We start from the raw sequence: 22680 nt of genomic DNA, 5'->3' as shown, positions 1-22680 counted from the left end.
AAGTTGCTTTTACTTTAGCAAATAAGGAGTATTCTGGATTAGAATTTAAATGATAGCGAAATATTCAACGAACGGTGACACATGCGAATTTGAAATGAACAGTTAAAATTGCAACCGTGTACAACAGCCTGAACAATGTCCTTCCTCGACTTTGTTTTGCTCACCGGCTGTCAGTCAGTTTGACACTTTTTGTTTACAAACATCTTGGCGAAAAGGCGCGCATAGTCACTGGATAAATGTATAAAAAGCAGTGCAAATAAGCAAAAATTTGGGAAAAAAATGTGTGAATATCTATAAAAGTGTAACTCTTTCTGTGCTCCTTTTGTGTTTGTAACTGTGAATGTTTAAAAAGTCAGCACTAGATTGGTGGAGAGAGGAAGAGGCCCGTACCGTGCTGGTGACGTTCTGCAGAGATCTCGACCTAGCGCTTGGCAGTGGCATCCCGGAAGGAATGATCACCGAACTGTGTGGTCCGCCCGGCAGCGGCAAAACGCAACTCTGGTAAGGACCGCTTGTGCATCGCTTGCCATACCTTCGCAGAAGATAACTCCCTTCTCCTGTTCAGCTTACAGCTAGCGGTAAACGTGCAGATACCACAGCAGCTCGGTGGTCTGCAGGGCCGGGCAGTCTACCTGGATACGAATTATGGATTTTCTCCACAGCGCGTACAAGGTAAACGGAGCAAAGTATTTATTGGTGGATGAGCGCAGCTGCTTATAGAGTTTTTGTTTATAGAAATGGCCAAGGCATGTCACAATCACTGCGCAAACATTGCGCTACTCCACAAGCTTAATCCGGAGGAAACCCTTGCCGGATTTTCGGAAGCGACCGCTCTGGACAACATCCTGTACTCGCACGTGACGAACTGTACCCAAATCCTAGAGGCAATAGCCGTGCTGCAGAACCGGCTGTACGATGGTGAAAAGGTACGAGGTACTGCATGCTTCAGCATAAATCGTTTATTTAAGTTGTATTGTTTACCTTTTTTAGATTAAACTGATCGTACTAGATTCGCTATCCTTTCTGATCAGAAATACAATCACGCGTTCGATGAAGCGTGTGAAGCGTGTTCACGAAATACTTACCCTGCTGCATAAGCTCGCACACCGTTTCGGCTGCGTGGTAAGTGGCTGCAATTGCATCGATTACTTACCTTCCTTTGAGCGTATCAAACGTTTCTTTCCCGCGCTAAAGGTTATTGTTACGAACGATGTAACAACACGCATTTCGGATGTCGACGGCGGCGGCGGCGAACGGCCGGATGTGCCGCAGATAGTGCCCGCTCTCGGGGGCAGCCTTACGCACAAAGTAAACCAGCGCATCTTTCTCGGCCGCGATGAGAGCCATTTCGATGCACAATCGCAAGCTCCGCCCAGCTACGTCGCTTCCATTGAAAAGGGACACTTTCTTCCAAGCGTTACGGTAGCGTTTCGCATCGAGCCAGCCGGCATAAGAGGCATCAAGCGGGAAGGTTAGAAGCGTATCGTAACATATCCTTCCTTCCGGGCAGCGAAGGAAGCGAAACATTTATTAATGAACGTGATAGGAAAACAGAAAGACAAAACATTCCATTCAACAACCTGCAGCAGTGGGTGCAGTGCAGCCCGGCTGGAACTGTCTCGCACAGGTTAAGGTGGTGTAGCGTGTATGTAGCGCGAAAAGTAACTCAGTAAGAGGTTAGCGTGACCAACACATCCCGATAGTCACCGCTCAGATCGTCCTGAAAGGAAGGGGAAAGTTCGATCAAAACCGATTGTGTGCACACTCCGGAGGGATATGGGTGCGAGCGAGCGTGGAACCAAACAATACACAGGTAAGGGAATTGAAATGCCAGGGTAACACTATGGTATTGATTGCTTTTAAATTATTTACTGTTTTATCTATAACCAACGAGTATTTCACGCATTTTGACATCAAACACACGTGCGGGAGATGATTTAGGGACGATTGAACCGATTGTGGTTCACTGCTAGTGAATATTAGAGTGAAGCAGTTGCTTTGGATGGGATTTGTTAGTGCTCGGACACGCGCATCACGCTGGGCAAAGCGACTCAGTAAGTGGCAAGTTCAGCTAGCAAGTTGCCAAGATCACTTCCAATGTCATCCTGGAAGAAGAGTGGCGAAGTAACACGGTCATATTATATGTTCTGTGGTGTTGTGGGGACAAGATTGTTACGGAACGATTTAGTTGGGATGGTAAGCAAACCGATTGGAAGGGAAAGTGTAAAATTGTTACCCGTTTCTGATTCTGTCTGTGAGTGGGGTTTAGTAATGAACAAAAAAAAAAAAAAAAAAAAAAGAGGCAGTAGTTTGAAGTTAACAACGAGTATATTTGTCCAATACGTTTGTTGCATGTTGGTTTCACAATCGTTACATCTACACACATTGGTGCCAGTGCTAACATCACAAGATCAAAAAAACATTGTAACAAAATTAAAAGCACATTTATGTTTTTTCTGTTGCTGTTGTTTTAGATGACGATTTAAATAATAATTAAAAAAAAATAACGCATTTTGTGCATCGGTACTCGCTCGAAGCTATGCTTGCGTACCGCGGAAACATTCACCATCTACGCCTTGTTGCCGATTATAAGCAAAACAGACTCTCGCACGGTTAAAATGCATCTGGCACTGGTGTGCCTAGAACGAGGCCAACGTAGCCAGAAGGTCGCCAAGGTCCCCTCCGACATCCTCCTGCGAAAGAGATGGATGGGTTGGTTTTGTTTTTTTTTTTTAACCGAAAACAACAAAACATAAGAAGGTGGGAATTGATTGGGGGGAAATCGTCTTAATTAAGGCACTTTAAGCTGCATATCCTAGCGCCGGGTAGTGAACGGACGGATGTGTACTTTAGTCGATAAATTTAGCTTTTGCATAGTGGTGTGCAGTACCGTGATACCGTGACCGTAACCCGATTGACCTGAAGCCCATTCAAACGATGATCGCAATCAAACGAGCGTCATACACAAGTAAGCTTAAACACAACACAATTCTTGGAATGTAACAACTGGAATGTGGGATATTAGGGTTTAGAATACTGCTATAATGATTTGTTCCATTTCGTTCCGTGCCCTATTTCCGACACGGTTGATGGTGGTGGTGGGTGATCTTCAATGTTTGACGATCACCGTTCGCATCATCACCTCATTCAAAAAGGCCCGTAAAGATAAGAACGTAGACAGACGAGCACTCGGTATCGTGTCTGGGTGGGTATGCATTTCTTAAAGCGGGAAAGATGGTGTTTTAGTAAGCGGCCAAGTGGTACAGCAGATTAGCATTATCGCCTCCAAGATCCTCCTGCGTGTTGGCATGGTGGTTGGCGCATACACACGCGTACACAACACAAAAATGAAAGGGGTGGGACGGGTGTGGGGTTTTACAAAAAAGGGAGAAAAAGAGAGAGAGAAAAAAACACACAAAAATATATAAAGTTTGTATTGTTACGTTAACGCGTATATGGCGTAACCGTTCTGGCGGTTTCCATGCGCCGGCATTACAGACAGCGGCAGTGACGTTAGATAGAATGGCACGTTAGGGTAGAAGAGGTGCAGCACGTGATCGTGCGCTGTTTGGTAGTGTGAGGGCATATAAGTTAGTACACGCATGCATCCGAAAGAAATCTACAGTACACCACCGTGATAGTGATTGTTCTACATTTTAAAACATATAAAGCGATAACATTCCCCCGAAAATAAGAGCAACGCATATCCTGTAATCAATCGGAAAGGAGAAATTGATTCAAATAATAACGTCAAAAAAAAAAACAAAACAACGTAAACGTCCTTTCTCACCATAAATGCTGCACCGTAAAGCTCAAATTTAGATAATAGTAGTATTTATTGAACAGTACACAACAGTCGGTATAGGAATAGCGGCGCGTAACAAATCTACTACACAGTGAACAATGAGTTTGCGTATGGAAAGAAACAAACGAAATACTATTTCGTAAACCAAAAACGAATTAAACAGCTGTTTAAGTAACTTTTTTGTAATGTATGCTATGACATTTTTATGAAACGATCAATTGATTTCAAAGCATTTTGGCTACACAATTTGGCAGGTGTGTGCGGTTGTGCACACATTTCAACTACTACAAGGCACACACGATAGGACACTATTGGCGGTGCAGTAATAAGTATGTGTTACGAATTAAAAAGAAATATGTAATAAGAGCTGATAAGAGCTGCTTGTGATGGAATTAACGGTGGTTTGAGATGAAAAATAGAGAGAGAGAGAGAGTTAACCTTCGCGAGATTACGCGTCCATTAAAGATAGATGTGTGATACAAACTGACTACTTTAAATGATGTTCTTTACTAACAATTACAAATCAAACTGCTGCCTCTTTTGACGTGTTTGCGGTTTCTTGTGTGAGCAGAAAGAAGAAAAACAAAAATCCACCCATCGGTAAAATCGATGGTGGCTGGTGGCGATAGGTAAAATCGTTGTCAGACAGCTCCTGACAAACAATCTGTGTTCATTCCGCTTGGTACGTTATTGTGTAAAATTGAGGTGATGTTTGCATGCATTTTTAGCATTGCCCTTTTAACTCGCGCAACGCTAACGCCATTCACCGGTAGCCGGAAATTGCCAACAGGGCACGCTTGTAATCGCCCGAGGTGTCACCCTGCAAAAACAGCATCAGTAGTAGTAATGGTACAGTAGCGTAAAGCCAGGGACTGGTTTGGGGTGTTTTGTAGGAAGAGGGGGGAGGGATTTGCAAATAAGCATTCTGTTTGTTTGGGAACGAGCAAGCTGCTTAGCGAAATATGTTGCTTCAAGGTGGTGACGGTTTGTGAATGGCATTATGAAAGGAGGCGAGATGGCTTCGCTGTGAGGGCCAAAGCCGAAACTCGCACACACTCATACGTTTTTGGTTGTTTTTCAGCTTGAGATGTTTCAACACAATCCAAATAATTTATAAAAGCAGCATATAGGCAATCGGATGGAGTAACAAGGGGGAAACATACACACAACAGAAATTTTGAGTTTGCGCTACGGGTGTACAAAACACAAAACCGGAGGATACATATATGCAACTAACATATTTGAAATCAAACTAACAGCTCCAAACGCATTTATGCATTCGACAGTGTTTGTGAAAAATACGAAAAATACTCGTTGGGTGAAGATTTACCGTTCAGTGTTGCAAATTTAGGGCACTGTATATGTTTCGCCCATAGGCAGAGAGATACGAAGTACTTGGGAGCTGGCGTTTTTTTAGATTTTGATGGCTATGAGACATTAGTGAGGGTCGTGATTATTGTTATCTTCACACTCTTAGTATCTTGGTTGGTGTAAGTGGGGTAGAGGCAATTGTACTGTGTCAAGGGCGAATGTGTGGTGCGCAACGCGATTCTGGTGGGTGGCGTATCTTGACCACTTTCTCAGACAAACACTTAAAGCGAAAAAGGTGAATGGAAGCGAGAATGAAATGTTGACTTGTGTGTGTGTGTGTATGTTGGTATTAGACACAGCGATTATGGAGGGTATTCCGACAGCCAACGCAACAAACGTACCTTGATCCATGACTCGAGCGACTTGCCGTACATCTCCTGGAACGCTTCCTTGATGTCGCCGAGATCGATCTCCGAGCGGCTGACGATGATGCGGATCAGCGTCTTATCGTTCGTGCCCAGGCCAGCCATCGAGTTGTGCAGACGTTTGGCAAAGTACTGAACCTTCGAGCGGACGCAACGAACTATTGGAGGGGCAAAAAACATGAAGTTTATTACGTTGGTTCTCCTCGTCGCGACGCGCCCCAATACTCACCGATAGCCTTGAAGCCCTCCTCGATAGCACCGCTGAATTCGCGCTTGATCGCATCCTCGATCGAGTGGCCGGCGAGGCTCTCGTAGATGTCAAACACGGCGCGCAGCTGCTGGTAGGAGCGCGTCACCAGAATCTGGTTAAACACGGACTCGTCCGTGCCCCACTGGCCCTCTCCCGCCTCGAACAGGGCCTGCGCATCGGCCGCCGCTGCACCCTCATCGACGCCCTGAAGAGGAGAGAATACCAAACCCCGCATTGAAGCACGAACGATGTGATATGCGTTTCAACAATCTGAAATACAACCACTTACATTGTTCTCGTCACGGTTACCCTGCACGAGCGATACGCATAGCCGCTTGAACGCACCGCTGGTATCACCCTTCAGATCCGACTCGAGCGAAACGTTGTACATCTGCTCGTAGAACTCGGCGATCGTGCGAATGCCGTAGTTGGACAGCGTGCACAGAATCTCGATGATCGCCTCCTCGTCCGTACCGATGCCCGAGATGGCATCGTGCAGCTCCTTGGCGTAGAACTGGGGCAGCGGGGTCATCAGCGCCAGTATCACGTCCTCAAACTTGCCGCCCAGCTCCGACTTCAGATCGCTGATCAGATCCTTGCCGAACGAGGTCTTGAACGCCTGGGCAATCTCCAGACGCTGGACGATGCCACGGCGGGCCAGCACCTCGATGATGGCCTTCTCGTCGGTGCCGAAACCCTTCATCGCGGTACGGAGCGTACCGGCATCTTCGTTGGCATCGAACGGATCCGCCGGATAGACGGTCGGTGTGCACTGGAGGTAGAAAAGTGGTTTGGATTAATGACAGCGCCCACTGCACTTCGAAACCAATCCAATTGCTAACGTGCTCGCCAATAACCAATTTTCGTGTATGTTTCTGTGTACCGTGCAGTAAAGCAGTTTCATTTCTACATCTCTTTTTCCATAAATGCTCTGGGCAGTAGTAGGATCGCTTCGCTCACTCACCGGTACCTCAACGTATGCCGGTTCCTCTTCCTCGGACGAATCGGACATGCTGCCTTTGGAATCAAACTGATCGTACAGATACCCCCCGCCGGAACATCCCCCATGGCGTGGACCGCGCAACAGTACGCGTGTCCGCTGTACGAGTTGACTGCAGGAACTGTTTAGTGTCTGCATTTGGGCGTTGTTTGGAATTGAATCAGGGAATGAATCGGAACATTTGAAACAAATCCTTCCCGGTGGGATGTGGTGGTCGATGGGTTGGCCACAATTCCATTACGAAAATCGACTCTACCGAAATTACTAATCATCCACATTCCACACTACCTGCACAATTACGCTGGATGACGATGATAAACGATGATCGTTTCTAGAATGCTATTCGCGTTCCTTTTTGTAGGTCTTTTGTGTTATGGAACGATCGTATCAATACGCGATTGATATCGTTACACACTACACACTACGAAAAAACAGCCCAAGACCTCAATCATCGACAATGATGACTTGTGTTATGCTTTCAATAGATGGGAGGCAAATTCATTTATACAATTCGTCTTACTACTATCGCTACTACTACTCATCATGCTGAATATTGTATACACTAAAATTGGTACATCTATTACAGAAAAGGCCTTTCATTTCTCTTTCGGTACGCTTTTCCAGCCCTTCAGCCGACACCAATTAAGGTCAGTTGGTGGTTTTCCCGCCTCTGCCTACATACATCTATACCGGCAAAGGGACAACAAACAAGGGCGCACACCATACGGAAAACCATATTGGCGTGCGGTGGAAAGCTCTAGTATCGATTATTTCCTCCACTAACCTTCCATTTTCACACGTTTCCACTTTCGCTCGGATTGGTTGAGCTTATCAAGCCGCCCCAATGTTGTTGTATAGCCATTTGGAGGGCGATAGGCTACAATCTACTGTGCCTTTCCCCGTTTTAGTGGGTGTTTTAGGGAGGGATTGGCTCTAAAAAATATTAATCAATATAATACTACACCAACAGTCACACTGTAATATGTATGTGTGTTTGTGTTTACGGAATGGAAAATGGTAAGATATTTCCTGCAAACGGTTGGTTTCCGTGCAGCTTAATAACCCCGTGCGATGCGATCAGGTGCTGTAGGTGACACGGAAGCTTTGCACTTTAATTGATCTTACAGCCCGGGGCAATCCGTTTGCTAGCGGAAGGTGCGGAGCGGAACAATGACAATAGAGAGCTGCGTGGGGCTGCTCACTGACATTATTGTGGTTTATGATGCCACATGCCGTCAATGCCGTTGGTGTGGCCGCGGGGTTGGTTCACGTTCAAGGTTTAATCCGGCAGGGCAGTGGGACGGTTGGAGGGGGCTGACTAAAAACAATCGTCAACCACGACGGTCATGACGAAAGATCACAAGATCGCATTTGGAACGTGTTTTTGCTATTCGTCATACATTTTTTCTACAGAAAATTGCAGCTGTAGATGAATCATCTTGTTTGGTGTACATTTATTTGTATCTTTTGACTAATACGAATTTTTTATTGCACTGTAAATATTATGATTGAATACACGCCACCGGTTGGGCTGTATATTTACTAACAAAATTCATGTTAATGTTTAATTTATAAACAGCCATGTGTTTCATATCAAATTTAGATGGATTTAACTGATAATTTTGTTCTACTAATTTTGATGTTGATTATCTTACCATCATGACTGTGACTAATACAGTTGATCATAGTAAAGAAAATAATAACATAGCGAACGGGTGTCCATCATCCTGCTGTTCACTTCATGTCCGCTGTTACTTTCAATCGCCCATTAAAATGAGACCTTGGAGGGTCGAAATGCACTGGAGGATTGCTAATGGTTATGATGACACACCTCCTTCATGCCCAGTTAGTGGGGTGTTTTCTGACACAGAGAATGTAGTAGGAAAATCCCTGGCGCCGTGCTGACTAGACACCGGAACACAGAAACACACGCACACACACATACAAACGTACCACTACGCAATGGGGGGAAGGACACGATAAAGCGTGCGATGGTAATGGATTTCTTCCGCTTCCGACCAATCAATGCGTCTTCTCATTAGTGTGGAAACATTCCTACACACAGAGGGCGGCAGGATTTACGCGAAAGACACGAACAGCCGATGCGTCCGCCTAAAAGAGCCATTGCAGAACAACGTTTAGTGCCATTGCGATGATGTCATACTTTGAGAGTTGGTATGTGTCAAGGCGAAATATATTCAGCAGAAGAAGGGAGTAGGGTGCATATTTCGTACATGAAGGCAGAAGTTGCCCAGAGGGAACCGCTCCCATCGTCCCATAGGTTGTTAGTTTTGATGCAAATAAAGATACTGGGCATATTTTCTGCTCCACATTAAAATGTTGGCGAAACACGATCGTTATCAGCTAGTAGAGATGATTGGATGGTACAGCAGAGATTACAAGCCAGCTGTGTGGTGTCAATTACATCACAGTGATGCGATTGATAACATGTTGTTCTACAACTACAACAACAACAACAATTTCTATGAGCACTTTAAGATGTAAGCGTCTATTGTGAACTGCTTACTGCATGCTGCAACTGCGCCCAGCAGTATTGTTGCACCAAGTGGAACGTGAGTAAGTGGCGTCGCTCATTTGAGCCAATATGTTTAAGTGTACAGTAATCGATAGTGTGTTGTGCATGGTGTGTTAGTGGGTGGGCTTTATTTTTTGTAGCTGTGTATGTGTGAGAGCGGTTCGCCGAACGTTTCCACGCCTACAAGGTGCATATGTGCATATGAATCCATTTCAAGAGATGCAATGACGCGCTATTCACTGCTCTCGCGTACTTCAATGATTCAGAGGGCATATGTAATGAGCAGGTCGGCTTAGCGAGGGCTGTATCGGGTTAATACTTACTTGGAATGGATAATACTGCGAAGAGCTCATTTTTATGTCGGTTGGTTTTTATAAAGGTACTGAGAGATAATCACTCAATGTAGCAGGTATCTGTAAAGAAGAAAATAAAAAAAAAGAAAATATCAAAAAAAGTAGGGTCTTAAATTTATGCTTAGGTAGGTGTGCGCTGGTGGCATGCTGGTGGCATAAGTAACACCGACATGGTCTCCCGAGACTGTATTCCACTGTCAAAAAGCGCGATTTCACTTGGGCGACTTTCACCACCCCAAAACCATCCCACCCAGAGTGCGTTGGAGCGTCACCGTTAATGTGAGAATTAGGTTAGCCGGCGTCTAACTCGGCCCCGCTTCCCAACTGTGCGCTTGTGTGTAGGATGGGAGTGAAAAACAGAACTAAAATACCCATTGCCAACAGAGTTGTAGTAGGTAGAATCAACCTGCTATAACAACCGAGGAACGAAAAAACCAAACACGTGTGAGTGATCGCATGGCGCATGAGGAAAGATCGACGCCTGCGTGTAAAACGCATTGTAATGCGAGAAGAATGCAGTTGGAACCGACGTGTATGCGCGGCATGGTTTAATCATTCAACGTGAGTCGGGTCCGCTCCCACCATTACACTTCGGCTTGTGTTCCATTCCCACTTTGTGTTCTCCACTCTGTGGCACGCACTCTCTAGCGGCGTTAGGAACTTTGGATAAGAATAATGCAAGAGCTGTTCGATTTCTTCGCACTGTGTTATGGCGGCATGGTGGGAATAATTACACTTAGTCCCGAGGTGAATGAGAATGACGTGAGGGTGATATAAATGATACCTTAATTAGGATTCAATACATTTTTTATTCGTTGGTATGTTGGTGGGGTCTTTTACTGTACTGTATTTGATGGATTCCCTGCTATGAGTGTGAGCGAAGTTTGAAGCGTTATAATTTGTTTGAAACTAATCTACACAAAAGTTCATTTTATACTTTAGCTTTAGGCATGTCCTATGGGCTCAGTTAAGGAATTAGCGTTAATATTTCTGATTGGTTGCATTGGAACGTTGTATATTTATGTTATTCTTGTAATGCAAACATGAAATGAACAGTTTCGTTACGAAATGTGGATTCAATCATTGGTTTAAAGACATTTGGGCCAATTTTTGTAATGTACTATCAAATTCAATATCTTTACAGAGAAATATGCGATTTCAAGGTAACTCACAAATGTGTTTATAGCGAAAAATAAAAAAATAACAACTTAAAAACTCAACGGCAAAACATGGCGCTGTAGTCTCCCCATGATCGACTGTTTTTAACTCAACGAAACAGAACGCTAAATGCTCCAACCGGATGATGTCATTCCGCAACCGTGTTCTGCTGTCTTCTGTTTGCATCAGAGCATCATCCGCTGGTTGTATTGGTGATGTGCTAATTGTGTAGATGTTTTACACCTATACAAACTTTTGGTTTAGTTTGGCTTAGCGAATGAACATGTTTCGCTGCTGTTGGCTTTGAACGTGCCATCACGATCCAACTCTCTGGAGAAAAATACTCTACCCAGGAGTGATCGGTCGAAACACTGCGCTAATAATAACAACGCCATCTGGTTTGCTGTATACTTGTATACTACACTCCCCGGCTCTTATGAACAGTTGGAACAAACAGATAGAGATAGTCTCCTATTTGTAAAGACCACTCCCTTCGGGGCTTGTGGATCTTTAGACTCACACGTGACACGTGAAACGTTACAACGGTGTGACCATCATGCCAACCAAGCGTCACGGAGAAAGCAGTGCATGTAACCCACTGCCGGTGTAGTTTCGCTCTATCTCTGATACGAAACAGAGACTGTCAGTGTGTGTGCTGCTGCTGCTGTTGAATGTGACTGTTCGTTCGCGCGAAAGAAAGTATGTAAGATGACCGCGCGCCAAATCATCGTTAAATTTAGCTAGCAACCGTGAAAAGTATCGCGTCTTTGCCCGCTCACTGCCACACAGTCAAACCGGGAATGAAAAAGACAACCACATTTTTACGAGCCGGCGTTTGGGGTGTATTGGTAGCGGTGCGTTTGCGTTTCGAACCTGTTACGATCGAGCGCGTACCAAAACGGTGGTGGACATGGTGGGGGGCAAAAAATATAATAAAATAACAAAACCACACAAATCGACCCTCAACGCCACCCCGGGTTTGACCCCGCCGCCGCCGCTGCTATTGTGAATTTGTTCTCGACGGTTCATTAGCCGAATTCTTTCCATCTCAAGAGTGTGGAGTTTGGCTTCGCATCAATTCTGGTTCGTGTGTTGCTATCTCCTCTTTTTGTAACGATGTCTACTGTGGATGCAATCAAGCACACATCAAAAGAAGCTGGAGTGTGTAGGGAAGAAAACAGAGTCGCTTCTCTTTCGTTCGTGCTGTCGACACAAACGTATTTGATCAAAGCAGCTTTTGGGCACACAGGGGGGAGCACACATTTGGAGTGCGCGCAGTTTTTGTTCGCTCTTGCTCTCTCTCCCCCCTTTTGGCTGTTATGGTCATCGGCAACCGGCATTCCACGCCACCAACAACACCAAAAACGATGCCACCGTGGCCGAGTATGAGAATCGGGGGTTTTTAATGCAGCAAACAGCTTATACTGCATTAAACTACAACTGCGCTAAATGTTACTAAATAAGCGTGTGCTGAAAACTCCACGTAGCACACAAACACACACTAAAGGGAATACTAAAAACTAAGTCCGGTATGAAGAGAGGAATGTTACGCTAATGCGCTGTGGGAAAAAAAACTATTCACAACACTATTTCACTCCCCAGCTGCTGGATACTAACCACACGCAACGACGAACTGAGTGCAACTGAACTTGATTTTCGCGCTGTGGAGCTCAGTTAAGCGAGCTTCCCTTTAACTATGCCGCACACCTTTACATGGATGCGGTAGTCTCTCACACACGCTAGTGCGCTTGTAAATATGCTGCTTCACAGTGGTTTCAGTGGCGATTTGAGTGTTTTGATAAAATATATCTTTGTATAAGTATACGAATAATGGTCTGTTCTTTTTCGTTTTGTTTGTGTGACTAATTAAATAATAAAATTTAAATAAATATAAACAAATTAAAAAAAAAATGTTTTTTTAAATAAATTGTTGTGTTGTTATTATTTCTTATCGTTAAAAAATAAATCAACAAACAAGTAAATAAACACGTCATTTAAGCAATAACAATAGTGTAATAAATGTCATCATAATTTAGAATTAGCGATAATTTCAGGATTAATAAATTGTGTAACGATGAAATATTGCTTGTTATAATTCTTAATATCATTTTATACCATTCGCAATATTTAACAAAAAAATACAAAAACAAAACATTTTATAAATTTTACCGTCAATGCTACACTCTTTGCCCATTGTACTTGAGTGCTTGTTACCAATACATGCCAGCCTGTCCTCTATGAAGCTTAAAGCTAAATTTTTATTTTTATCTAAAAGATTTATCTGATTTATGAAGATAAAACGGAAATACACTTTGGCGGGTCGGTGTTTGCTTAATGTGTAAGCCAAAGTTAGGCACAGATTATATGCAACACGGGTGCAGAAACGGAATTAAAATAGGAAAATAGAGGGGAAAACAGAAGATACAATTTTGATTCGGTGTTTAGCTTCACTTTCAATCAGTCAAACTAAACCATGCAGTTCCAACTGCCTTGACTAGCCGCTGTTGGTGGGATCATCGAATGAAATTAATACTACCAACACATCTGAATCATCTGTGCTTTTTTGTGGAACTCGTGCATGATTCATCCGGTGACGAAGGTTACATAGCATCTCTAATAGCTCTTGATAGCGGCAGAGTAGTGACGTTACTACTGTCTTCATTGCAAACCATTCGTCACCATTCATAAACCCTTGCATCTTGTATTGTATAAGCTGTGTATCAGCTATAAACTATTTGTATTGCATTTCAGGTGCGTTTTGATGTATTAATATTTTTATTAGTAATGGCTGTTGTTTTACTTTCATTTTCAATTACAGGAAAAGCTCAGCTCGTCTCATATTGATGACCTCTTCATTGAAGTTTGAACTTAAATAACATCCTTTGATATTAAATCTTGATCTAGAGTCTTTCATTCTCACTACACTGTGTGCTTCGGATATCACCATTGATCTGTGATATAAAAATGATGCTATTTTTATATTTATATTTAAATGCACTGTAAAGTTTCATCTACTTTCTTGTTTACTATTAAACTGATACATACAAACAGGTCATTCCGTGCACAATTTGAGACAATCTACTTACCGCAGCATCAACGTTTATTAGTGATCATAAGAGTCACTCACTGTGCGCCCACACTCACACAGCGATAAAGAGCTTTAAGCGAGCTTTTCGTTAGAAGCCGGATGAAAGCTTTTGTTGTATATGACTCGGCATTTAGTTTATTATTGTTTTTGTTAACGGTAATTGTATTTCACATTTTTCACTTTCATTAATAGAAGTTTGTGCGAGATACTAGATGTTATTTGTTCAGCGCAGTTTTTAAACAGTTCCTAGACTGTTGTGTAGTTTTGTACTTGTGGATGATTGGTATGAGTCAGTTTTATATGAATCTACTCTTTACTATTCTTAATATAACCCTAGTTCTATATAACTAATTCAAAATGTATTTTGGCAATTACAACGGTGATAAGAATAATCTTGATCATGGTTGATTATTAGAAATCGTAATAGCGTTTAAATGCAATAAAATGTTTGTGACATAAAATCCCTATTAATTTTAAATTGTTTATTCAGTGATAAAAATAAAAAGGTAATATTGGTGAAAATTGTTTACCACTAAAAAAGGGAATCTAAATGAGAATCTGTTTCGACTTTTTGCGTGACAATTACGCTGATTTCGGTTCAAAACGATTTTTTTATGGCGTTATTCCCCTATCAGTGCAGGGGAAAGCAGGAAAGAAATCCGTCCCTCTCTTTCTTTCGGCAGATATTGATAACATTAACATGAGAGCAGGTCACGTGGAGAAGGCTTGTCTGCAAATCGATACTGCCAGGCCAAAACTTCCGCCAATTGTAGCACGATCATGGCCACCTTTTGTGGTCTAACGGACATAACCAGTGAGACAATAACCCCAATCGCCAATCATCATTAGCCAATCACAAGAAGCGAGATAACAGGATAATATCTGATAACACGAAGGAGAGAATGAGCGTATCTCGATCGCTTATTGCCGCTTTAGTCTCCTAGATTTATGTTTCCCTGGTTATTTTGCTTGCAGTTTCGCCCATACCGTTGCGGATATGCGCAATACCGTTTAGATGGAGGAGGGGGCACGATGTCTATGTATGCACGCGCTTTTCGGATACCTTCTTCGGCTCCTGCGATCCTGTTCCAAAGAGAAGAGAAAATTAAGCCCACTTTGCGGATCCGTTTCCATGCTGCGTGGGGATGCGTCGAATTTGTGCGCGATAATGGTTAGTGCGGCTACTTACCAATAGAGGACGCTAGCCGACGTAGCTTCCCGAACTGCCCAGATAGCAAATCCGGCCATACAGCATTAGGCGTCATCCATCAATTACGTAAAGGCCGGGGGACATTGTCCGTACTCGCTAGAGTATTTCGATTTTGACTAACGCATCTGGCGGCGGCTGGTGAAAGCTTTTTTGGTCATCGAGGGAATGGTCGTGTCGGATCTCAAATTTAAGTGTTTTTTTCGCCGTTTTATGATACAAAAATGGCTGAAATACTTGTACAACATATGTATTTACCAATTGCAAACCGTTTTCCAGCCCAGTTTAAGTAAAAACATGGAAAAATAACATATTTTCTGCAGCGACTTCAAATTGTTTGGCAAAATGCTACGATACGCCGCCGCTGGGAGCGCTAGCCAAAATCAAAATTACACTAGCGGGTACGGACAATGTACCTCGGCCTTAACGCTCGTTCGAGTGGGAGGGGGTGTTACGATTTGTTACATGGATAAGAGGGGGAGTTTAGTATTTGTTACGTAACGCATTTTTTGTATTCAAATAACAAATGAGTAATATGTAAACGTTGATTCTACTTGTTTACTTAATAACCTTCGCGGCTATACCAACCCTAAACGGGTTTCGCTACTTTTTATGAGCCACTTCACTCTGCTCGTCCTCTTTCCTCTCGCATGATAAGAGCATGTGATAAGCGCCCAATAAGAGAGAGGAGTTTTCGATCTTCTCACACTAGCGAGAGCGAGACAATGATCGATTAGGAGCATCGATAGAGCTACCTCCTGAATTGGATGATCTCCTGTTACGATGGCTGGTATTTTGGTCCGCGCTGGTAGCGTTTCGATTGGTCGCAGCATCCCTCAAAGGCAGCGGAAGAAGTGAAAGAAAGGATACACACTTCGCTCGTCCTCTTTCCTCTCGTATGATAAGAGCATGTGATAAGCGCTCAATAAGAGAGAGGAGCTTTCGATCTTCTCACACTAGCGAGAGAGAGATATGGTGAGAGCGTGGATCGATAGAACGTCCTCCTGATTTGGATGATCTCCTGTTACGATGGCTGGTATTTTGGTCCGCGCTGGTAGCGTTTCGATTGGTCGCAGCATCCCTCAAAGGCAGCGGAAGAAGTGAGAGAAAGGATACACAGTTCGCTCGTCCTTTTTCCTCTCGCATGATAAGAGCATGTGATAAGCGTCCAATAAGAGAGAGGAGCTTTCGATCTTCTCACACTAGCGAGAGAGAGATATGGTGAGAGCGTGGATCGATAGAACGTCCTCCTGATTTGGATGATCTCCTGTTACGATGGCTGGTATTTTGGTCCGCGCTGGTAGCGTTTCGATTGGTCGCAGCATCCCTCAAAGGCAGCGGAAGAAGTGAGAGAAAGGATACACAGTTCGCTCGTCCTTTTTCCTCTCGCATGATAAGAGCATGTGATAAGCGCTCAATAAGAGAGAGGAGCTTTCGATCTTCTCACACTAGCGAGAGCGAGACAATGATCGATTAGGAGCATCGATAGAGCTACCTCCTGATTTGGATGATCTCCTGTTACGATGGCTGGTATTTTGGTCCGCGCTGGTAGCGTTTCGATTGGTCGCAGCATCCCTCAAAGGCAGCGGAAGAAGTGAGAGAAAGGATACACAGTTCGCTCGTCCTTTTTCCTCTCGCATGATAATAGCATGTGATAAGCGTCCAATAAGAGAGAGGAGCTTTCGATCTTCTCACACTAGCGAGAGAGAGATATGGTGAGAGCGTGGATCGATAGAACGTCCTCCTGATTTGGATGATCTCCTGTTACGATGGCTGGTATTTTGGTCCGCGCTGGTAGCGTTTCGATTGGTCGCAGCATCCCTCAAAGGCAGCGGAAGAAGTGAGAGAAAGGATACACAGTTCGCTCGTCCTTTTTCCTCTCGCATGATAAGAGCATGTGATAAGCGCTCAATAAGAGAGAGGAGCTTTCGATCTTCTCACACTAGCGAGAGAGAGATATGGTGAGTGCGTGGATCGATAAAACGTCCTCCTGATTTGGATGATCTCCTGTTACGATGGCTGGTATTTTGGTCCGCGCTGGTAGCGTTTCGATTGGTCGCACCATCCCTCAAAGGCAGCGGAAGAAGTGAGAGAAAGGATACACAGTTCGCTCGTCCTTTTTCCTCTCGCATGATAAGAGCATGTGATAAGCGCTCAATAAGAGAGAGGAGCTTTCGATCTTCTCACACTAGCGAGAGCGAGACAATGATCGATTAGGAGCATCGATAGAGCTACCTCCTGATTTGGATGATCTCCTGTTACGATGGCTGGTATTTTGGTCCGCGCTGGTAGCGTTTCGATTGGTCGCAGCATCCCTCAAAGGCAGCGGAAGAAGTGAGAGAAAGGATACACACTTCGCTCGTCCTCTTTCCTCTCGTATGATAAGAGCATGTGATAAGCGCTCAATAAGAGAGAGGAGCTTTCGATCTTCTCACACTAGCGAGAGAGAGATATGGTGAGAGCGTGGATCGATAAAACGTCCTCCTGATTTGGATGATCTCCTGTTACGATGGCTGGTATTTTGGTCCGCGCTGGTAGCGTTTCGATTGGTCGCAGCATCCCTCAAAGGCAGCGGAAGAAGTGAGAGAAAGGATACACAGTTCGCTCGTCCTTTTTCCTCTCGCATGATAAGAGCATGTGATAAGCGCTCAATAAGAGAGAGGAGCTTTCGATCTTCTCACACTAGCGAGAGCGAGACAATGATCGATTAGGAGCATCGATAGAGCTACCTCCTGAATTGGATGATCTCCTGTTACGATGGCTGGTATTTTGGTCCGCGCTGGTAGCGTTTCGATTGGTCGCAGCATCCCTCAAAGGCAGCGGAAGAAGTGAGAGAAAGGATACACACTTCGCTCGTCCTCTTTCCTCTCGTATGATAAGAGCATGTGATAAGCGCCCAATAAGAGAGAGGAGCTTTCGATCTTCTCACACTAGCGAGAGAGAGATATGGTGAGAGCGTGGATCGATAGAATGTCCTCCTGATTTGGATGATCTCCTGTTACGATGGCTGGTATTTTGGTCCGCGCTGGTAGCGTTTCGATTGGTCGCAGCATCCCTCAAAGGCAGCGGAAGAAGTGAAAGAAAGGATACACACTTCGCTCGTCCTCTTTCCTCTCGTATGATAAGAGCATGTGATAAGCGCTCAATAAGAGAGAGGAGCTTTCGATCTTCTCACACTAGCGAGAGAGAGATATGGTGAGAGCGTGGATCGATAGAACGTCCTCCTGATTTGGATGATCTCCTGTTACGATGGCTGGTATTTTGGTCCGCGCTGGTAGCGTTTCGATTGGTCGCAGCATCCCTCAAAGGCAGCGGAAGAAGTGAGAGAAAGGATACACAGTTCGCTCGTCCTTTTTCCTCTCGCATGATAAGAGCATGTGATAAGCGCTCAATAAGAGAGAGGAGCTTTCGATCTTCTCACACTAGCGAGAGCGAGACAATGATCGATTAGGAGCATCGATAGAGCTACCTCCTGATTTGGATGATCTCCTGTTACGATGGCTGGTATTTTGGTCCGCGCTGGTAGCGTTTCGATTGGTCGCAGCATCCCTCAAAGGCAGCGGAAGAAGTGAGAGAAAGGGTACACACTTCGCTCGTCCTCTTTCCTCTCGTATGATAAGAGCATGTGATAAGCGCTCAATAAGAGAGAGGAGCTTTCGATCTTCTCACACTAGCGAGAGAGAGATATGGTGAGAGCGTGGATCGATAAAACGTCCTCCTGATTTGGATGATCTCCTGTTACGATGGCTGGTATTTTGGTCCGCGCTGGTAGCGTTTCGATTGGTCGCAGCATCCCTCAAAGGCAGCGGAAGAAGTGAGAGAAAGGATACACAGTTCGCTCGTCCTTTTTCCTCTCGCATGATAATAGCATGTGATAAGCGTCCAATAAGAGAGAGGAGCTTTCGATCTTCTCACACTAGCGAGAGAGAGATATGGTGAGAGCGTGGATCGATAGAACGTCCTCCTGATTTGGATGATCTCCTGTTACGATGGCTGGTATTTTGGTCCGCGCTGGTAGCGTTTCGATTGGTCGCAGCATCCCTCAAAGGCAGCGGAAGAAGTGAGAGAAAGGATACACAGTTCGCTCGTCCTTTTTCCTCTCGCATGATAAGAGCATGTGATAAGCGCTCAATAAGAGAGAGGAGCTTTCGATCTTCTCACACTAGCGAGAGCGAGACAATGATCGATTAGGAGCATCGATAGAGCTACCTCCTGATTTGGATGATCTCCTGTTACGATGGCTGGTATTTTGGTCCGCGCTGGTAGCGTTTCGATTGGTCGCAGCATCCCTCAAAGGCAGCGGAAGAAGTGAGAGAAAGGATACACACTTCGCTCGTCCTCTTTCCTCTCGTATGATAAGAGCATGTGATAAGCGCTCAATAAGAGAGAGGAGCTTTCGATCTTCTCACACTAGCGAGAGAGAGATATGGTGAGAGCGTGGATCGATAAAACGTCCTCCTGATTTGGATGATCTCCTGTTACGATGGCTGGTATTTTGGTCCGCGCTGGTAGCGTTTCGATTGGTCGCAGCATCCCTCAAAGGCAGCGGAAGAAGTGAAAGAAAGGATACACACTTCGCTCGTCCTCTTTCCTCTCGTATGATAAGAGCATGTGATAAGCGCTCAATAAGAGAGAGGAGCTTTCGATCTTCTCACACTAGCGAGAGAGAGATATGGTGAGAGCGTGGATCGATAGAACGTCCTCCTGATTTGGATGATCTCCTGTTACGATGGCTGGTATTTTGGTCCGCGCTGGTAGCGTTTCGATTGGTCGCAGCATCCCTCAAAGGCAGCGGAAGAAGTGAGAGAAAGGATACACAGTTCGCTCGTCCTTTTTCCTCTCGCATGATAAGAGCATGTGATAAGCGCTCAATAAGAGAGAGGAGCTTTCGATCTTCTCACACTAGCGAGAGCGAGACAATGATCGATTAGGAGCATCGATAGAGCTACCTCCTGATTTGGATGATCTCCTGTTACGATGGCTGGTATTTTGGTCCGCGCTGGTAGCGTTTCGATTGGTCGCAGCATCCCTCAAAGGCAGCGGAAGAAGTGAGAGAAAGGATACACACTTCGCTCGTCCTCTTTCCTCTCGTATGATAAGAGCATGTGATAAGCGCTCAATAAGAGAGAGGAGCTTTCGATCTTCTCACACTAGCGAGAGAGAGATATGGTGAGAGCGTGGATCGATAAAACGTCCTCCTGATTTGGATGATCTCCTGTTACGATGGCTGGTATTTTGGTCCGCGCTGGTAGCGTTTCGATTGGTCGCAGCATCCCTCAAAGGCAGCGGAAGAAGTGAGAGAAAGGATACACACTTCGCTCGTCCTCTTTCCTCTCGTATGATAAGAGCATGTGATAAGCGCCCAATAAGAGAGAGGAGCTTTCGATCTTCTCACACTAGCGAGAGAGAGATATGGTGAGAGCGTGGATCGATAGAATGTCCTCCTGATTTGGATGATCTCCTGTTACGATGGCTGGTATTTTGGTCCGCGCTGGTAGCGTTTCGATTGGTCGCAGCATCCCTCAAAGGCAGCGGAAGAAGTGAAAGAAAGGATACACACTTCGCTCGTCCTCTTTCCTCTCGTATGATAAGAGCATGTGATAAGCGCTCAATAAGAGAGAGGAGCTTTCGATCTTCTCACACTAGCGAGAGAGAGATATGGTGAGAGCGTGGATCGATAGAACGTCCTCCTGATTTGGATGATCTCCTGTTACGATGGCTGGTATTTTGGTCCGCGCTGGTAGCGTTTCGATTGGTCGCAGCATCCCTCAAAGGCAGCGGAAGAAGTGAGAGAAAGGATACACAGTTCGCTCGTCCTTTTTCCTCTCGCATGATAAGAGCATGTGATAAGCGCTCAATAAGAGAGAGGAGCTTTCGATCTTCTCACACTAGCGAGAGCGAGACAATGATCGATTAGGAGCATCGATAGAGCTACCTCCTGATTTGGATGATCTCCTGTTACGATGGCTGGTATTTTGGTCCGCGCTGGTAGCGTTTCGATTGGTCGCAGCATCCCTCAAAGGCAGCGGAAGAAGTGAGAGAAAGGGTACACACTTCGCTCGTCCTCTTTCCTCTCGTATGATAAGAGCATGTGATAAGCGCTCAATAAGAGAGAGGAGCTTTCGATCTTCTCACACTAGCGAGAGAGAGATATGGTGAGAGCGTGGATCGATAGAACGTCCTCCTGATTTGGATGATCTCCTGTTACGATGGCTGGTATTTTGGTCCGCGCTGGTAGCGTTTCGATTGGTCGCAGCATCCCTCAAAGGCAGCGGAAGAAGTGAGAGAAAGGATACACAGTTCGCTCGTCCTTTTTCCTCTCGCATGATAATAGCATGTGATAAGCGTCCAATAAGAGAGAGGAGCTTTCGATCTTCTCACACTAGCGAGAGAGAGATATGGTGAGAGCGTGGATCGATAGAACGTCCTCCTGATTTGGATGATCTCCTGTTACGATGGCTGGTATTTTGGTCCGCGCTGGTAGCGTTTCGATTGGTCGCAGCATCCCTCAAAGGCAGCGGAAGAAGTGAGAGAAAGGATACACAGTTCGCTCGTCCTTTTTCCTCTCGCATGATAAGAGCATGTGATAAGCGCTCAATAAGAGAGAGGAGCTTTCGATCTTCTCACACTAGCGAGAGCGAGACAATGATCGATTAGGAGCATCGATAGAGCTACCTCCTGATTTGGATGATCTCCTGTTACGATGGCTGGTATTTTGGTCCGCGCTGGTAGCGTTTCGATTGGTCGCAGCATCCCTCAAAGGCAGCGGAAGAAGTGAGAGAAAGGATACACACTTCGCTCGTCCTCTTTCCTCTCGTATGATAAGAGCATGTGATAAGCGCTCAATAAGAGAGAGGAGCTTTCGATCTTCTCACACTAGCGAGAGAGAGATATGGTGAGAGCGTGGATCGATAAAACGTCCTCCTGATTTGGATGATCTCCTGTTACGATGGCTGGTATTTTGGTCCGCGCTGGTAGCGTTTCGATTGGTCGCAGCATCCCTCAAAGGCAGCGGAAGAAGTGAAAGAAAGGATACACACTTCGCTCGTCCTCTTTCCTCTCGTATGATAAGAGCATGTGATAAGCGCTCAATAAGAGAGAGGAGCTTTCGATCTTCTCACACTAGCGAGAGAGAGATATGGTGAGAGCGTGGATCGATAGAACGTCCTCCTGATTTGGATGATCTCCTGTTACGATGGCTGGTATTTTGGTCCGCGCTGGTAGCGTTTCGATTGGTCGCAGCATCCCTCAAAGGCAGCGGAAGAAGTGAGAGAAAGGATACACAGTTCGCTCGTCCTTTTTCCTCTCGCATGATAAGAGCATGTGATAAGCGCTCAATAAGAGAGAGGAGCTTTCGATCTTCTCACACTAGCGAGAGCGAGACAATGATCGATTAGGAGCATCGATAGAGCTACCTCCTGATTTGGATGATCTCCTGTTACGATGGCTGGTATTTTGGTCCGCGCTGGTAGCGTTTCGATTGGTCGCAGCATCCCTCAAAGGCAGCGGAAGAAGTGAGAGAAAGGATACACACTTCGCTCGTCCTC

At 45.0% G+C, this 22680-nt stretch overlaps 2 protein-coding genes across 13 annotated transcripts; one reads left to right on the top strand and one right to left on the bottom strand.

Annotated features, from left to right (window-relative positions):
• The first annotated feature begins 88 nt into the window (after window positions 1–88).
• Window positions 89–14477, top strand: LOC4576863 (DNA repair protein RAD51 homolog 3). Of its 2 annotated transcripts, XR_009764528.1 has the most exons (6): window positions 89–501; window positions 566–672; window positions 736–926; window positions 991–1122; window positions 1195–1813; window positions 13657–14477. XR_009764528.1 is itself a non-coding variant. In XM_001230755.2 (5 exons), the coding sequence occupies exons 1-5, from the start codon at window positions 341–343 to the stop codon at window positions 1474–1476; spliced, it is 873 nt and encodes a 290-aa protein (XP_001230756.2). In that variant the 5' UTR covers window positions 89–340; the 3' UTR covers window positions 1477–3772. The 2 variants fall into 2 exon arrangements, 1 of the variants encoding a protein (XP_001230756.2); XM_001230755.2 differs by lacking the exon at window positions 13657–14477 and having other exon boundaries at window positions 1195–3772.
• Window positions 1487–12625, bottom strand: LOC1271530 (annexin B9). 11 transcript variants are annotated; one of them, XM_003436571.2, is made up of 6 exons: window positions 12456–12573; window positions 9651–9740; window positions 6081–6563; window positions 5771–5996; window positions 5518–5699; window positions 1487–2105 (listed from the first exon to the last, which is right to left on the bottom strand). In XM_003436571.2, the coding sequence occupies exons 2-6, from the start codon at window positions 9678–9680 to the stop codon at window positions 2052–2054; spliced, it is 975 nt and encodes a 324-aa protein (XP_003436619.1). In that variant the 5' UTR covers window positions 9681–9740; window positions 12456–12573; the 3' UTR covers window positions 1487–2051. The 11 variants fall into 11 exon arrangements, with proteins under 11 accessions (XP_003436619.1, XP_003436618.1, XP_061496984.1 ...); XM_003436570.2 differs by having other exon boundaries at window positions 1487–1720; XM_061641000.1 differs by having other exon boundaries at window positions 12389–12501.
• Window positions 14478–22680: the final 8203 nt, after the last annotated feature.

Source organism: Anopheles gambiae, chromosome 2 (genome assembly GCF_943734735.2).
Source record: "Anopheles gambiae chromosome 2, idAnoGambNW_F1_1, whole genome shotgun sequence".
Classification (NCBI taxonomy): Eukaryota; Metazoa; Arthropoda; class Insecta; order Diptera; family Culicidae; genus Anopheles; species Anopheles gambiae.
Note: the sequence above shows the minus strand (reverse complement) of the source record. Positions and strands in the feature narration are given on the sequence as shown.

Coding starts and splice junctions, on each gene's coding strand:
- LOC4576863 (XM_001230755.2), top strand. CDS start 341: ATGTTTAAAAAGTCAGCACTAGATTGGTGGAGAGAGGAAGAGGCCCGT. Junction 502..565: donor AGCGGCAAAACGCAACTCTG/GTAAGGACCGCT, acceptor TCTCCTGTTCAG/CTTACAGCTAGCGGTAAACG. Junction 1,123..1,194: donor CACACCGTTTCGGCTGCGTG/GTAAGTGGCTGC, acceptor CCCGCGCTAAAG/GTTATTGTTACGAACGATGT.
- LOC1271530 (XM_003436572.2), bottom strand. CDS start 9,680: ATGAGCTCTTCGCAGTATTATCCATTCCAA. Junction 5,700..5,770: donor GGAGGGCTTCAAGGCTATCG/GTGAGTATTGGG, acceptor CCCCTCCAATAG/TTCGTTGCGTCCGCTCGAAG. Junction 4,626..5,517: donor CGCTCGAGTCATGGATCAAG/GTACGTTTGTTG, acceptor CTGTTTTTGCAG/GGTGACACCTCGGGCGATTA.